Source organism: Aphanomyces invadans (assembly GCF_000520115.1).
Source record: "Aphanomyces invadans strain NJM9701 unplaced genomic scaffold supercont1.10, whole genome shotgun sequence".
In the NCBI taxonomy this organism is placed as follows: Eukaryota; Oomycota; class Saprolegniomycetes; order Saprolegniales; family Verrucalvaceae; genus Aphanomyces; species Aphanomyces invadans.
In genome coordinates this window covers 514,717-529,741 of record NW_008580155.1, presented here as the reverse complement: position 1 = coordinate 529,741, position 15,025 = coordinate 514,717, and the positions used below count along the sequence as shown (strand labels likewise).

The 15,025-nt window shown below is 54.4% G+C and overlaps 10 protein-coding genes across 10 annotated transcripts; 4 read left to right on the top strand and 6 right to left on the bottom strand.

The window, feature by feature from the left end:
- The first annotated feature begins 131 nt into the window (after positions 1–131).
- Positions 132–1,120, top strand: H310_05817 (hypothetical protein). The gene has a single exon (XM_008870649.1). It carries the CDS (start codon positions 180–182, stop codon positions 870–872), a length of 693 nt encoding a protein of 230 aa, XP_008868871.1. The 5' UTR covers positions 132–179; the 3' UTR covers positions 873–1,120.
- H310_05816 (hypothetical protein) lies at positions 153–2,848 on the bottom strand. The gene is made up of 3 exons (XM_008870648.1): positions 1,847–2,848; positions 1,268–1,793; positions 153–1,217 (listed from the first exon to the last, which is right to left on the bottom strand). The coding sequence occupies exons 1-3, from the start codon at positions 2,840–2,842 to the stop codon at positions 1,102–1,104; spliced, it is 1,638 nt and encodes a 545-aa protein (XP_008868870.1). The 5' UTR covers positions 2,843–2,848; the 3' UTR covers positions 153–1,101.
- A 64-nt stretch (positions 2,849–2,912) lies between these two features.
- Positions 2,913–5,209, bottom strand: H310_05815 (hypothetical protein). The gene is made up of 4 exons (XM_008870647.1): positions 4,717–5,209; positions 3,973–4,674; positions 3,446–3,926; positions 2,913–3,382 (listed from the first exon to the last, which is right to left on the bottom strand). Exons 1-4 carry the CDS (start codon positions 5,134–5,136, stop codon positions 3,000–3,002), a joined length of 1,986 nt encoding a protein of 661 aa, XP_008868869.1. The 5' UTR covers positions 5,137–5,209; the 3' UTR covers positions 2,913–2,999.
- A 610-nt stretch (positions 5,210–5,819) lies between these two features.
- On the top strand, positions 5,820–6,432 carry H310_05814 (hypothetical protein). Its single transcript, XM_008870646.1, has one exon. The coding sequence runs from the start codon at positions 5,968–5,970 to the stop codon at positions 6,427–6,429; it is 462 nt and encodes a 153-aa protein (XP_008868868.1). The 5' UTR covers positions 5,820–5,967; the 3' UTR covers positions 6,430–6,432.
- A 217-nt stretch (positions 6,433–6,649) lies between these two features.
- On the top strand, positions 6,650–7,955 carry H310_05813 (histone H2B). The gene has a single exon (XM_008870645.1). The coding sequence runs from the start codon at positions 6,670–6,672 to the stop codon at positions 7,027–7,029; it is 360 nt and encodes a 119-aa protein (XP_008868867.1). The 5' UTR covers positions 6,650–6,669; the 3' UTR covers positions 7,030–7,955.
- H310_05812 (hypothetical protein) lies at positions 6,652–7,969 on the bottom strand. Its single transcript, XM_008870644.1, has one exon. It carries the CDS (start codon positions 7,948–7,950, stop codon positions 7,189–7,191), a length of 762 nt encoding a protein of 253 aa, XP_008868866.1. The 5' UTR covers positions 7,951–7,969; the 3' UTR covers positions 6,652–7,188.
- Positions 7,970–7,986: 17 nt separating this feature from the next.
- H310_05811 (magnesium and cobalt transporter CorA) lies at positions 7,987–9,978 on the bottom strand (the record flags this gene model as incomplete). The annotated part of the gene is made up of 3 exons (XM_008870643.1): positions 7,987–8,254; positions 8,314–9,066; positions 9,141–9,978. The coding sequence occupies 3 exons, from the start codon at positions 9,976–9,978 to the stop codon at positions 8,145–8,147; spliced, it is 1,701 nt and encodes a 566-aa protein (XP_008868865.1). The 3' UTR covers positions 7,987–8,144.
- A 1,284-nt stretch (positions 9,979–11,262) lies between these two features.
- On the bottom strand, positions 11,263–11,825 carry H310_05810 (histone H4). Its single transcript, XM_008870642.1, has one exon. The coding sequence runs from the start codon at positions 11,804–11,806 to the stop codon at positions 11,495–11,497; it is 312 nt and encodes a 103-aa protein (XP_008868864.1). The 5' UTR covers positions 11,807–11,825; the 3' UTR covers positions 11,263–11,494.
- Positions 11,826–12,122: 297 nt separating this feature from the next.
- Positions 12,123–12,753, top strand: H310_05809 (histone). Its single transcript, XM_008870641.1, has one exon. The coding sequence runs from the start codon at positions 12,134–12,136 to the stop codon at positions 12,542–12,544; it is 411 nt and encodes a 136-aa protein (XP_008868863.1). The 5' UTR covers positions 12,123–12,133; the 3' UTR covers positions 12,545–12,753.
- A 459-nt stretch (positions 12,754–13,212) lies between these two features.
- Positions 13,213–14,566, bottom strand: H310_05808 (hypothetical protein; the record flags this gene model as incomplete). The annotated part of the gene is made up of 1 exon (XM_008870640.1): positions 13,213–14,566. A coding segment is annotated over one exon (1,264 nt), but the record flags the coding sequence as incomplete, so codon positions are not given.
- Positions 14,567–15,025: the final 459 nt, after the last annotated feature.

Genomic DNA, 15,025 nt, shown 5'->3' with positions numbered 1-15,025 from the left:
AATTCGTTGCACAGGATGAAGCATCCATTTATAGAGGTTACGCATTTCAAAGGAGGTAAAAGTTCTATCCATGTTCTAAGCATATAATATTTAAACGTATATCGAGTAATAGAGGTACGTCGTTGCGCCCGCCTTGGACGTCAAACGGTTGGTGTCAATTTGCGTTTTGGCATTGCATAATGGCCTTCCGCGCCGCGCTCCAACGAGTTGGCCGTCATGCGACCCAGAAGTTCACCGTGACGAAGGTGGTCGCTCCTTCTTCTCTTCATGCGATGCGCAGTTTCTCCACTCAGAGAAAGAAGAATGACGACGGCGGTGACAACTTTGATCCATTGGAAGGCGATGTCGAACGCGTTTTCCACACTGCGTTCGACACGTGGGAAGGCAACGACTTGCCTGAAATCCAAGAGAACTTTGAAAACCCTAGCTGGTGGAACACGGATTTCCCCGAAGGATTCACGGACGACATGAAGCACGATGTGGAGATGCTTCAAGTGTTTGAGGACCTCGTCCCGTTCATGGACCATTCATGGGAATCCACGATCCACCCGTTGCTGGACGGGTCGAAGATCGCCATGCAAATGAACGTGACCCTTGAAGACTTTGACAACAAACTCTTTTTGGATGACCAGACCACGTACGATACCAAGGTGACGATGGAAGTGCCGCTAAGCGCGCTCTCGTTGTCCGACGCGCAAAAGGAGATTTTTATTCAACTGTGCGGCCCCCGCTACAACAAAAACAAAAAACACGTCAAGTTGACGGAAGACCGGTATGAAAAACGCGTCTTCAACCACAAGCGCCTCTGCGACATCCTGCGGGACTTGGTCACGGCCTCTGTCGAAGTTGGCAACCAACAGACCAAGGCGTAGGACTTGACCATTTTTTCCATACCCCAAGAACCCACTTAGATTCCATTCGTCCTTCATTCGTGCCGACTGTGTCGGTCATTTCCTTGTGGATGCTTATCCTAGTGAAGACCAGACCCATTTCGAACCATCATCTCCATGGCGCAAGGGGTCGGCCGAACGATGATGCAATGGCTGGCTAGCAACAACTTGCACAACGAGATAGCCAACCTTTCCCAGCATCCCTTCCATCTTATGTCGAGTAGAAAACCGCGCCACAGGTCGTAAACTGCTGCAATTGGGTCGACGCAGCGGCGCATGTGCCCCCCGGAAGTGCCATCGGGCCGATCTCCCCGCCGGCAAACACCCCTACAAACAAATTCGCTCAGTGCACAGGCATTTGCTATTTGAATTCCTGCCTGTCAGAGGAAGGCTTGGAAACTCAGCATGAAACAAGTCGCCCTCGGCGTTTGGCACGTCGTAAAACACAGCGCCGCGGGCGGCACACGGGAATGTTAGTGCCCCGATGGCTTGACCTCCTTCCGCAGCGACCTTGTCCTGTACCTGCTTCAGCGAAGCGATAAAGTCATGTCGCGCTGCTGCCGCTGTTTGGGTGCAAAACACGCCGTATGCGCCGACGGGCCAGTAATCGACAATCGTCAGATCTCCGGACGACTGCGAGAATAAAATGTGTTTGTCGATGTCGTACATGCACTCGATGCACGTGAGTCCTGCTGCATTTTCGGAGTATGTCGGGCTGGGCGCGACCACGAAAGATTCCAGCGTAGCTGCTGAATCGGCCACAAACAAGTGCAGACTTCCCTGGGGCGGAGGCAGGCGCATGACGTCGAGGGGGTGGACTGGTCTCGTCGGGTTCTCTGCCGTATGGACGGCGTCGTACATGTGCAACAGGTGGAAATGCTCTTCTTCGACGACACCCGCACACTACTCGTGAGCAAATTTCATCAGGTAAAGAGTTCAGGATATTCTACGAGCACCTGCAGGATGGGCGAGCACACTTCGAAGCCCAGAGACACGAACGGAGCTGCTCGAACGCGGCCAGAGAACCCCACAAGCAGATTTGTGGTCTGTACAAGGTGATTTTGCCACGTGCGGTTGGTTGGGTTGTAGGTCGCATTGCGGTACACCAGTGGGACGCACCTGTCGGTGAAATGCACCAGCGCACCGACGACTGACTCGAGGGATGGATGGAGAAAGTGGAGACCTCGAAGAAGATTGGCACTCTGGCGGCCGTTCGTGCTGAGCACAACGACAGACGACGTGTCGCGGGGAAGCCCAAGACTAGCGCTCGTACCGGCGCCAGCCTGGACTGCTCGCAAGATTGCATTGATCTCATCTTTCTCGGGAAGGGCGAGCGTCAACGACGTGCCTGGGAGATGCCCCACTGTGATAGCGAGCGCCATGTTTCCGTCGATCGTGTCCGACTCGAGTTCGGTAGGTGGAACCCCCCCGTTGGTGTTGTAGCCAATCAGTCCAGCATCGCTGTAGGCGCACACGACATTGCAAGTCACAGGAAGCAAATTCCGCTGTGTGACAACGTCGAGAAGCTTTTGCCATCCTGACATGCGCCGAAACGAATGCGGTTGGCCAGAGGCAATCACCCACGCCAAGTGGGGCAGTGTTGGCGTCTCGAAGACTTGTTCGTGCGCTTGCAACTTGCCAAGGATTTCATCCCATGATTCGCCTTGAAATACTTGTGAAGTCCACACCAGGGAAGCATGTTCTAGGGATGCACGATAGGCCGTTTGCCATGATCGCGAGACTCCTCGCACACGATAAGTGTCCCGCCATGTTAGGAACGGGTAGATCAATGGCAACACTTCCTCTGGAAACGGAAGAGTCCTATTGCCGCGCGACTTGGTTCCATGAGCTGAAGCTCGCTTGGACAACGATCCTCCCTTGCCTTTTTGCTTGGGCTTCTCGGACATCTTCGACGGCGAGGCGGCCTTGGCGCCACGGGAGTGCCTGGCCATGTCAATGAATTCCAAACTGGCCAAGCAACTCCCCCGCGAAATCGTTTATTTTAATCATTTGGCCATTGTATCGAGGAATAGAATCACCATTTATATTACAACGACCTCGTTTCATCAACAGGAGACACCGACAATTTGCGCGCGATGCGCATATAAGTTACTCTAAGGGCGCGACGACTTGGCTGCAGATGTGCTCAACGGCGGCATGCATGCAATAGACATAGTACGATTCTTCGCCGCTGCGCGTCGGGTTCAAGTCGCCAGGGGGATTGCACAGCGCGTACTGCTCGAGGAGGTGCAACTGCGCGTGGACAAACGGGAGGTCCGTGTGGAGCAGGACGTAGCTGAAGAGGGGGAAGAAGGTATCGACGGGGATACGGGTCGTCCCGAATATCTGCGCCGCTTCTTGGTGAAGCACTACTACCCCGTGCATCATCTCGTCCAACAAGTCGCACGGCACGATGCTTTGCATCGCAGCAAACGCGATTCGTGCTTTGGGAAACATCGTCGTCCACGTTGGCCACGCACGCCGCAGATTCTCTACATAGTCCCAAACCGCCCGTTAGCCACTCCACCGTGGTCAACAATACACTTTACACGTACCAGCTGTGCGGGCAGATACCCCGAGCTGCTCGAGCGACACGCCTTTGCCATGATGCTGCCTCCGCAGGGCGATCTGCTGACTTCGCCACAGGGCATCTTTGCGCGCGCATTCAGTCAAGACGGCGCCATTGAAGCATAGCATGGTCATGCGAGGAAACAGCATGCGCTGAATGAAGACGTAGAGGCTCTTGTGCATGTCGTCCGAGATAGCAAATGTGCGGCGGATGTGCCGCGTCATGCGTGTGACGAATGCCATCACGTGTTTCGGTTGCGGGTCACGCAGCCAGGTCCAGTCGGGATGAACATTCAAGTAGTCGGATGCTTTGCTGCGCTTGCCCGACGTTTGGTTCGACGACGGGTCGAAGGATTCGCAGTAGAGGGCGGCCGCGTCAAAGCAGCCCTTGTCCACGCGCTGGCTGATGCGGCGCTCGAGATGGCCAAACACGAGGTTTTCAAATTGGGCTTGAATGACCGACCGCCACTGCCACAACGTTCCATCATGGAATGTCAAGTAAAGAGAGCGGTACCTCGTCCGTCGCCATCAAGTCGACATGCACGGACAAGATAGCGTCATCCGACAACACCTCAGCCAAGTGCTCATGCCGTTCGTCGACGTCGTCGCCGACCGCGTCGTTGTTGTCTTCGTCGGCATGCTGCTGCAACCAACGGTACCAACCCGCAACTTCCAGAAGCTTCTTCATGTGTGCATGCTTGGACAGGGAGCGAGGCGCCGCACTGTGCAAATGGTTGTTGGAGGATGGAGAGGGGGCGTGCGCCATGGCCTGCTCGCGCGCGAGTTGCAGTTGCAGAAGCCAGTCCCGTTGGCGAGACAAATAGTGTAGCTTCACGTCAAACACGAGCACGTCGTCGACACTGGTCACGGACGCCACTTCCTTTGAAGTCAGACCCACGTCCGTCACCTGGGCGCCGGTCAAGATGTGGTGCAAGCTCTCGAGATACCGCCGGTGACGGTGCAGTTGGTTCATACACCTATGATGCGCGGCTCGAGCCACCATGCCGTACAGACGCGGGAGCCCGTCCGCGTGCCGCTTTGTGGCATCGGCTGTCAACGACTTGAGAAACAAGTCTACAAACTCTGGCAACGATTCGGGCTCGGGTTTCGACTGGTTCATTCGTTCGTCCATTGCGGCGGCCGCTGCCATCACCGCGCCGAAATGGTGCACCTTGTGTTCCATCGTAGCGTCGATTTCATCCATATACGATTCCAACTACACTGTACATGAGATTTCGAAAGGTGATAGCACACACACCTTGCGCCGAAGAATCGTAAGGTGCATGCTTGGAGGCGTCATGCCTCCTTGCGGGTTGGCGCCGCCATGACAATCTTGTGTGAGTTCCCGCAGGGTGTGTACAGGGGGACCGGCCGGTCGTTCCACGACAGCCTTCTTGAATCCTGTCGACGCTCGAGTCTTCAACGTGTCGACTTCGTGTTGGTCGTTGTTGTTTGTCGATCGAAGTCGGTCTATTTCCGTCGTGTACACGTCGCGCGCGCCATACATACCTTTGTGCTTGGACATGGGGGAAAAGACCGCGTCGTATGGAGAGTCCGTTGCAGTGGGAGCGACAGCTTTGCCGTAGAAGTTCTCGTTGACAGGGTGCTCCGACCAATTTGGCACCATCCCAACCGCTGGCGTTCCAGCTACAGACAGCCGTTGGGGTGCTTCATCCATGGGCACGCAAGCGGCGACGGAGCAAGAGTCGGAGCCACTGGCGGTGTCGCGCGATGTCTGCCTCAATCGGAACACAAGGCGAAGTGGACGCCGAATCGAGTAATATTCGGGGACCGATCTGATTGGTCCGTTTACATCCGTGTAATCGATTTAGTGCTTGAATTCGTCGGATAAAAAGACGTGGCCATTGGCGCACGAGATGGATCTTGACACGGTGTGACGATGCCTCAGCCAACACCTCCAAGCGAAGCCGATGACGATAGTCGCCCACGACCCTTGAAGATTCCAGCGCTAAATCATGATGCGAACACGGATCCAGATGTCATCTTGTATCTCGTTCTGTAACGAGGAGGCAGACGGCGCGCGGTACGAGAGGCGCAAATGAAAACCCCAAGAGCAAATGGCCATCGCGACGATCGCTTGATAGCGACCGCAAGCTTGTCATCAAGGTAAGCACAGTCAGGACGTCACGGCAATTCGAAGACAGTATTTGGCGGGCACTGCAGTCACTTGCTTGAACCTATTCGAGGTCCGCAACAGTGCCTACTTTGTGTCGACGCCATTTGCAGCGTTACTGCACTCCTTGGCCCTGCGAACAATTAGGAACCGAGTTTAGAACATTTGCTCGAGGGCTGTGATGGAGTCAAGTGAGCGAGGACATCGACATAATATAGCTGAACACGCTCCAAACAGGTGCGCATAGGAGCGTGACGCATCAACACGCAGCCTGACTCATGCGCACTCGCTTTTCCTATCGGGGCAAGCAGATGCATTTCTTTGGAGGTGGGTGGCTTTTAGAAAAGCCAGTTGTAGGACGAATTGTCCAGGTGTATGAATGTGCAAGCACAGTTCAAGTGGAGTGTCAACCATTTAAGCCGACGCCTTGACCTTCTTGCCATCAGTGCCGATGGTCGCCGACTTCTTGGGCAACAAGATGTTGTGGATATTGGGCAGCACACCGCCAGACGCGATCGTCACATCGCCCAACAACTTGTTCAATTCTTCGTCATTGCGGACGGCCAATTGAATGTGGCGGGGGATGATGCGGGACTTCTTGTTGTCGCGAGCGGCGTTACCGGCCAGTTCCAAGATTTCGGCACAAAGGTATTCCAACACGGCGGCAAGGTAGACGGGGGCACCACCACCGATGCGTTGGGCGAAGCGGCCCTTCTTCAAGAAACGGGCGACACGACCGACGGGGAATTGAAGACCGGCCTTCGACGAACGGGACGAGGCCTTACCCTTCTTGCCGCGACCACCAGTAGCTTTTCCTTTGCCAGACATGTTGCTTGAGCGAGAATTTCAAAAATGACCCGGTAGTGTTCCGTGGCGCGCCTCGCGGGAACAAGAAATTCCGTCAATCACAGGCCTAAAATTTGAATTCCACCAATCAAGAGCAGTACCTTTGATTTCCGCCAATCATCGACCGGCATTCTACGTAGACCAATCACAGCCAAGGATTCCGCTCCCTCCATTTTGTCCTTCCAAGGTAGAAGGTTTGGTCATTCGCAAATTCGACTTGAACCCGTCAAGATGGCCAAAACCCCCAGCAAAAAGTCCGCGAAAGCCCCGAAGAAGGCCGGCGAAAAGGGCAAGAACCGCAAGACCAAGCGCATTGAGTCGTACTCGACCTACATCTACAAGGTGTTGAAGCAAGTTCACCCTGAAACCGGTATCTCCAAGCGCGGCATGTCCATTATGAACTCGTTCATCAACGATATCTTCGAACGCATTGCGTCGGAAGCCGGCAAGTTGAGCCGCTACAACAAGAAGTCTACTTTGTCGTCCCGCGAAATCCAAACCGCAGTGCGCCTTATGCTTCCTGGTGAACTGGCCAAGCATGCCGTATCTGAAGGCACGAAGGCCGTGACCAAGTTCACCTCGTCTGCTTAAACAATCGGGTGACTTGTCACAAGGAGGCCTTGTGTCTTCACTCAATATCTGGTGTTTTTCAACACCACCCTCCCCGCTGGAAAAATTATCGTTTGGCTCATATGTATCTTGCTTGACCTCATTTTCAGTGTTATTCGAAGCTTCACCACCTTGTCATTTTCAATACACGAACGGAATGATGCGGAAGCGATTCTTCGGGTAGTCTTTGAATTTGCTCACATACCACGCATGGTGGCTTGCCGCGCGGGGCACCAAGTTCGCCCAAGTCCACACCATAAACGACAAAGCACCGGCGTTCCACATAGCAAGGGCAAATCCCGTCCATTGTACGCATTCTCCAAGGAAGTTGGCGCACGTGACGTACTCAAAGAGGAAGCCGCGAGGGATGGAATAGCCCGTGGAGCCGTTTGTCCGAAGGGCAATCAGGCGGTTGTCCGCGATAATGTTGATGGTCATTCCGACGAAGAAGAGGGCAAGTCCCAACAGCGTCCGCGGGTGAAGGAGCCATGCGGTGGTGTACGATGCGGCATTCGCCACCAAGTACGTGGCATTCAACGGCGCGTTGACGAGATTGAATCCAACTGCAGACGCCACGATGGCCAAGGGCATGCGCTTGGGAGTTGGTTTGATCCGAAGAGGGTACACTACCGACCGATTCCAGTAATGACCCACCCAGAGGGCAAAAGGGAGCCAGGCATGACCAGTCATCGTCGCAGAGTTTGCCAGCCACACCCCTGCCATGACCAGCATGGATGGAACCTCCATGATGAACCAGCCCAGACGGTTGTTCAACGCCGGGCCCCATCCGCTGACTGTATGGCGTCCAAACGGCGCCGTGACAAACTGGAGCATGACGAACGTCGCTCCTGCCACAACCATCCATGCATACGCGACCCCGTCCGCGGTTTCCACGAGTTCCATCGGAATATTGGAGTCAAACCAGGCAAATTTACGAAATTTTCATGAATTTTTGTGGAAACATGACGTGTTCGTATTATATCGTGCAGTCAACTCCCACCCGTGTGAGTACGGCCTCGTGCAGACGCAAGCAGCTTCCGCGTGTGCTTTGCATTTGAGAGAGGACTGCTCCTTGGTACTTCCGCGTGCGGTTGGCTTTATACCCATTGCTTGTGGCGAAAGTAGAAGTGCATCCCGCCGGTGCAGCAAAACAAAATCAACCAAAACGCAGCGTACCCGTACGGCGAATGGAGCTCTGGCATGTTGTCTGGCCATACACATACTCGTGAGTCGACGGCAAAACACCCCGTCGAGATCCAAACGCACCAAAGTTCATGCCGTAAACCCCCGTTAAGAACTGCGCCGGCAAAAACACCGTCGTGACTATCGTGAGTGTGTACACGACGTAATTGACTTGGGCAGCTTTCGCGTCGCGGTACTCTTCCGTCATGCTGCGGCACATCTGAAATTGCCACTCGATTTCGTCCAGAATGTGGTTCAAGTGGTCGTGAACGTCACGGAGGTACGCCTTGGTCGTGTCGGGTAGGTCACGACTCGCGAGCAAGCTCTTGAGCACGTCGCGTGTGGGTTTAATCACGCGGGGGAGTTGGCCCAGCTCGGTGTGGACATCTCGGAGCGTCTCGATATCAAAGCGGTGGCGGAGTGTGTCGAGTTCGTGCTCGAGATGCTTCAAGTAGGACCGAACGTCGTCCATGACGCCCGTCATTTGGTCCACGATTACATCGAGCACCGAGTACAGCAAAAAGTTGGCATCGTTGTGACGCACCTTCGAGTACGTCGACGCGAGCCGACGGTGGACGGCGTGCCAGATCGAGGCGTCCGTCGACTGTTTGACCGTGATCAACGTGTCGTCGCCGACAAGAAAGATGGCGACATGCTCGACGGTCAGAAGGAACCGCTCGTCCTCGCCTTCCGTGTCGTTAGTTGTCAAGAACGAGGATGTTCGTCGCCGGGATCGCGTCGATGCCGTGGACCACGTCTTGGAATTCATATTGTCGAGTCGTCCAAATGGCTGGTGACCCAGTGTGTTTGAACGAGGGTCGGAGGAGGACGCGCGGTCTAGAAGTCGCGCAGGGATGAGGAGGAATGAAGTGGCTTGGCAGTTCCAAGCATGCCAATCGAGCGACACGTACGGCCCAGAGTGTGATGGAGAATGGGGAACACGACAAAGCGATGGGTGTTGTACGTGTCAAACTTGGGCCGTTCATTCAACTCGATCGTGTCTTCCATGGCCAAAGGATGCAGACGGTACTTGATTGCCAGCCGCTTCAGGTTCAAATGGTCGTGGCCTTGCATGTTGATCCATCGGCACGACACCCACGGCGCGGGTTCACTCGTAAAGAAACTGCGCAGATCCGGGCGGTACAGCGCCAGTCGCTTGGATGAAAAGTCGCATACTTCGAAACGTGACGAGCTGTCCCCATTGCGGAACAGCGCCATCGTGTTTTCTTCAAAGAGGTTCCCGAGCTTGAGCTTTTGCACCACACGCTCAAACTCCGTGATAGAGATTGTCGACTGGTTTGATCCTTTCGTCATGCTGTTCACCAACGTCTGGAACACGGCTTCGTCGCGACATCGAATCCCCATGCTCTCGAGCGCTGCACGGAACTGCTCGGGACTCAAAGAACCCAAACCCATCGGGTCGGCTTCCTGAAACGCCATGTGCACGCGGGAAGGCGTCACGTCGAAGTAGGGATCCAAAATTGACAGGTGGATATACTCGGACTCGTGCTGACCGTTGAGGTATGTGAGATCGTCGTCCATAGGAACGGCAAGACGTGGAAGTTTGGCCGTCGGAGAGAACGCAAAGGACACGCTCTCGGCACTCAGGTGATGTTCAGTTGGAAACGACTTGGCCTTGGGAGACATGACCCTGGACAATTGCGTGGTAACGTCGAGGGCCATAGGCGATGGCTGGATGCTGATGCTGGTCGTGTACGAGTGGACAGGTGAAGACACCAGAGGTTGCATCTCTTCCTCAGAAGGTCCAGCGTCGCGCCTGGGGCATGGAGCGGCCACCATGAGAGTCTCAACGCAAAGACGATGGACCTTACCACATTGCCTCCGTCGGCAGGATCAACGGCACGGCACACCTGTCTTTCGTAGGGGAAGCGTGTGCTTGTATGGGCATGGGTGCATTTCTTTCTGAATCACGGAGATTCAACTGTCCGGATAATAGTGGCCTTTTCATCCGCATAACCAGTTGTCCCATGGTTCAACCAATTCCCATCGCTGCCGTCAACGCTCCACTCGAATGCTGCCGTGGACAGCAAGACAGTCACGGCGCTCCCGAGCACGTAGCTAGGTGTCGTCTAAAACAACGTTTGCATCGCTCGAGTGATCGCATCGTTCAAATACCTGAGCGGTGGGTGAGACGTTGGCGATGGCGGTTGTGGATTCCGCGGCATGAATTACTCTATATCCCTTGACACGAGAGTCACAATCGCTCGCATTAGTCTTGCAGGTCTTTCAACATCAAGGCGCAATATGTGAAGACGCTGAGGCACAGGTTTGCCAAACCAAGGCACATGCCAGGAACACTTCGACTGACTGAAAAGTCAGGAAGATGCCCATGCCTGCAGCAATCTCGACAAACTGGACCAACAATATCGACAAAGTTGCGTACTGTCTCAATTCTATCCATAACGATACCAACGTCTGCGGACCTTTGCGTATTGTGTCGGTTGTGAAAATGAGTTGCCGTGTCAGTGCGAAGGAAGTGAGGAGTCGCGATCTCTTGCGTTTGATTTGTAGTCGTCCTTCACGATTATCGAAGGCGTTCATCGTAGAAGAAGTATCGCTCTACGTGATCCTCCATGCGTGGTAATATTCTCATTGGACACGCATGCACTGGTTTCGAACCATCAGGTTGGTTCTGCTCCATGGGAGCTCTATCACACTCACCCTGGGCTCGCCACAAGCTCTGCAAAGCAACCAACTACTAGTATGTCAATGTTGGGTACAGCTTAGCGTCCAACAACGAGGCAGAGTGCCACTAACCCTGGTTGGAAGACGTTCAGGCAGGACGTCGTGGCCAGGCCCGCTAGTCATTTGGTGCGAATGGTGTCATTGAGCCATCGATAGAGCAAGGTTGACCGTGGCATTTGGCGGCTTGAGTTCTGGAACTACTCGAGAAACAGAGACCTGGGCTCAAGGCCCCATCCCGACAACCTTTGGCAAGGGAGTGAATGAGTGGCCTCCACTTCAACACGACGTGACTTCAAACTCTCATTGGGGAATCTAGTTAGACCACGTCTACTACGTGACTTCAAACTCTCATTGGGGAGTCTAGTTAGACCACGTGCAGTCGCTCAAATGGGTCATCGAGCATTTGAATTGACAGAGCGTCGATTTACTTGACTTGCATGAGCTCAAATAATTGAATAGACACGATAAGTTCATACAAGATGGGTGGTGTTGAAAAACACCAGATATAAAGAAGGCCGTCGAGTAGGCCTCTCTTGAGAGAGCGAGAGCAAGATGCAGCTTAACCGCCGAAACCGTACAAGGTGCGGCCTTGGCGCTTCAAAGCGTAGACGACGTCCATGGCAGTGACCGTCTTTCGACGAGCGTGTTCCGTGTAGGTCACCGAGTCGCGGATGACGTTTTCCAAGAACACCTTGAGGACACCGCGGGTTTCTTCGTAGATCAAGCCAGAGATACGCTTGACACCACCGCGACGGGCGAGACGACGGATGGCGGGCTTGGTGATCCCTTGGATATTGTCACGAAGGACCTTGCGGTGGCGCTTGGCACCACCCTTTCCGAGACCTTTCCCTCCTTTGCCACGACCAGACATGTTGAGTTGTTGGTTGAATGTAAATTCAAAAATGAACTACACATACCCGAATTTGGTCTAGGTTTTGAAAAAAATCCGATTCAAGTTACAGCATTCGATTGGACGAGAATCAAGAGTCCTTGTTTCATATCTGTGATTGGCGGAATTTAGATAGTTAGACTTTTGATTGGATGGATTTTGTAATAAAGAAAACAGATTGGCGGGATTTTCTTTATCACTTTGACATTTCCGAGCGAATGCTCAATCCTGCCCAGTTGTGCTTGGTGATTGGTCGACTCTTGGCGGGGTCACCTTTCTGCTCATTCCTCAAAAGTATACAAAGTCACCATGGCCCGTACCAAACAAACTGCGCGCAAGTCGACTGGCGGCAAGGCCCCTCGTAAGCAATTGGCCACCAAGGCTGCCCGCAAGTCGGCCCCGGCCACTGGTGGTGTGAAGAAGCCCCATCGATACCGCCCTGGTACGGTTGCACTTCGTGAAATCCGTCGCTACCAAAAGTCGACCGAGCTGTTGATCCGCAAGCTCCCTTTCCAACGCTTGGTCCGTGAAATTGCCCAAGATTTCAAGACCGACTTGCGCTTCCAAGGCTCGGCCGTCTTGGCCTTGCAGGAAGCCGCTGAAGCGTACCTTGTCGGTTTGTTCGAAGACACCAACTTGTGCGCCATCCACGCCAAGCGTGTCACGATCATGCCCAAGGACATCCAATTGGCTCGTCGCATCCGTGGCGAACGCTCTTAATTATTTCTTGCCATTGCAAGAACTGCCTCTGGTGTTTTTCAACACCACCCGATCCTCTAGAAATGCGTCGTTCCCTCCGTCCACTGTACCTCGCATTTCGAATCCACCAACCATGACAACTGTGTCCATGCATAATGCAGACATCGAGTCTCCTTGCGCGAACCCTCGGGCATGCTTAAATCATCATCAACTGTACTATCTGCCAATCACTGTACTCACGTTCTGGCATGATTTGATCGATGCACGCACAACTTGTGTGGCCATTTTCGAGTCTTTGAACTCATGTAATGCATGGGGTGTCAAGGTGTCGCGCGAGTCGTTAGCATACTCGATGGGGTTCCTCGACCGTCCTCAACCTACCGCAGCCCTGGACATGACCAATCTGCCTCGCCAAGCGAATAAGGTATACCAGTAGGCACATCGAGCGGTGTCGTGTGTGGGCATGTTCCGGTCGATCTTCCCCGTCGGTGAGATGTAGGACTGCGAAGAAGTTGGGCGTTGCGAAGGCTGCTAAGCACAAGTCCGTCACGCTCCGACTCGGGAGGGCACACCATGGCCCCACAGCTCCGCGGCTAGCTCATCCTTCATGGCATTCTTGTCTGCTTTGACCCGTCGGCGCAGTGGATTCCACGACGGACACCAACTGCATTCACGTCCACAACACGACACACGATATCAACGAACTTTTGTTACCGCATCAGCATCACGTGGTTCCTAACTATCTCCCGACACCGGTCGTCGTGTCTACTGGTGTTACCTTATTCGTTTGGTGTGACAGCTTGGCCACGGCGATTGCGACCGCCACTCCGGGGCTGCGCTTGATTGAGGTTGTTGTTGTTGCGATGGCCACGGTTGCCGTCCTGGCGAGGCTGCCCTTGCCGCTGGCCATTGTTCACGTTGCTGCGTTGGCCGCCTCCGTTGCTGTACCCATTGCTCCCGGAGCCGCTTCCGTTTCCATTGCCGCTGCCGTTGTTGCGACGGTTGCCGCGGTACGGCCGGCGGTTGTTCAGGCTCACGGCGCCAAATGTTTCCGTATTGAGCTTGCGCTCTTCCTGGGCACGCATGCGACTGCTGTTGCCTTCGAGGCGGTCCAAAGCATCGCACGAGATCGTGTCAAAGAACGACGACTTTTGGTACGACCCCTTCACCACGGGGCGTGCAGTTTCGTCAATTGTGAGCTTGGAAAACTCCTTGGCCTTGTCAAAGTCGCCCAACCCACCAGCAAAGTCAAATTCGCCACTGGCGCTGGGGCCGTCAGGAAGACCGGATTCGTTCGGCACGCGGCGTTCCTTGCGACGCAAGAGATGACCGCCCATCCCAGGAATCGTACGCGCTGCATGTGCCTCCGAAGTAGGCGCTTGAGGAGGGGTTACCTTGTGGTACGATGGCTCCGACGATGCATGCTCAACATGACGAGTAGGTTCGCCATGATGTTGGTGTTCAACCTGTTGTACGGAATGGACAGGGTTCGACTTGGACACGGCACCTGGAGTCAACAGTGCGTTCGAAGCTGGCTGGGGAGCGAATGTTCGCTTGGGAGAGGCAGGACGAGTGGAAACCGGCAGTGGTGGCTGCTGGTACTGCGACGAGGCGGCAGGTTGGGCAATGGGCTGCTTTGGCAGCGGCGGAGGGGGCGCACGATGTGGTTGCGGCATCGGAGGCTGCACTGGACCTGCGACTGGTGGCGGCGGTGGCGGAGCATGAGTCTGCGGTGACGCTGCTGGAGCAGGTGGGGGGGGGTGCTGCTTGGGGGGAAGTGGGGGAGGTGCAGCGGCTTCGCACACGTGCAAATCTTTGATTTCCGAAGCCTTAAACGTTGCGTATGGCAGCACAGTCTCGGATGGAGGGATGTGGTCAGGGCGGCGTCCTTCCGTTCCAAAGGAGCGAACGTTCTGCAGCGCCACCATGCTTTGCCGCGTGTCGATGTTAAACAGGAGGCCTTCGTACCGAATGTCTGTCTTCGAGATCAAGCTGATCCGCGACCCGATGTACGGCACGCCGCCGCCTTGATCGCCAGACATCTTTTCAATCTCTGTGGCGAGGATGCTTTCCCAGGAAAACCTGTCAAAATAGATGACCTCAAATCAAGGTTAGGAAATTGCCGAATTTCCCAAGGAATATTATCCAACCCCTTCGGTTTGTTCGGGTCGACCAAACGAGATCTCCAAGGCCCAACATAGGCCACTAACTTAACTAGCGCGGAGATATGTCTTACCATACTAAGCAATCTTATATTCCTCACATACAAAGCTGTATGCCGGTTTGAACCTAACCTTCATTTTCCCACCATTGTGACCTACCATCGTACATTGCGCTATGCCACAACTTGAACGGTTTCGAGAAATTTGGGATATTTCCTAGTTTTCGAATTTATCTAGGCAAGATCCACGAGTCAGAACGTATCGTGGCCAGGTTAACCTGGATGGCTAGCACAGCCAGGGACGCAGGAAACCCTGCTTCGACCATTCTAGACACGTCGCT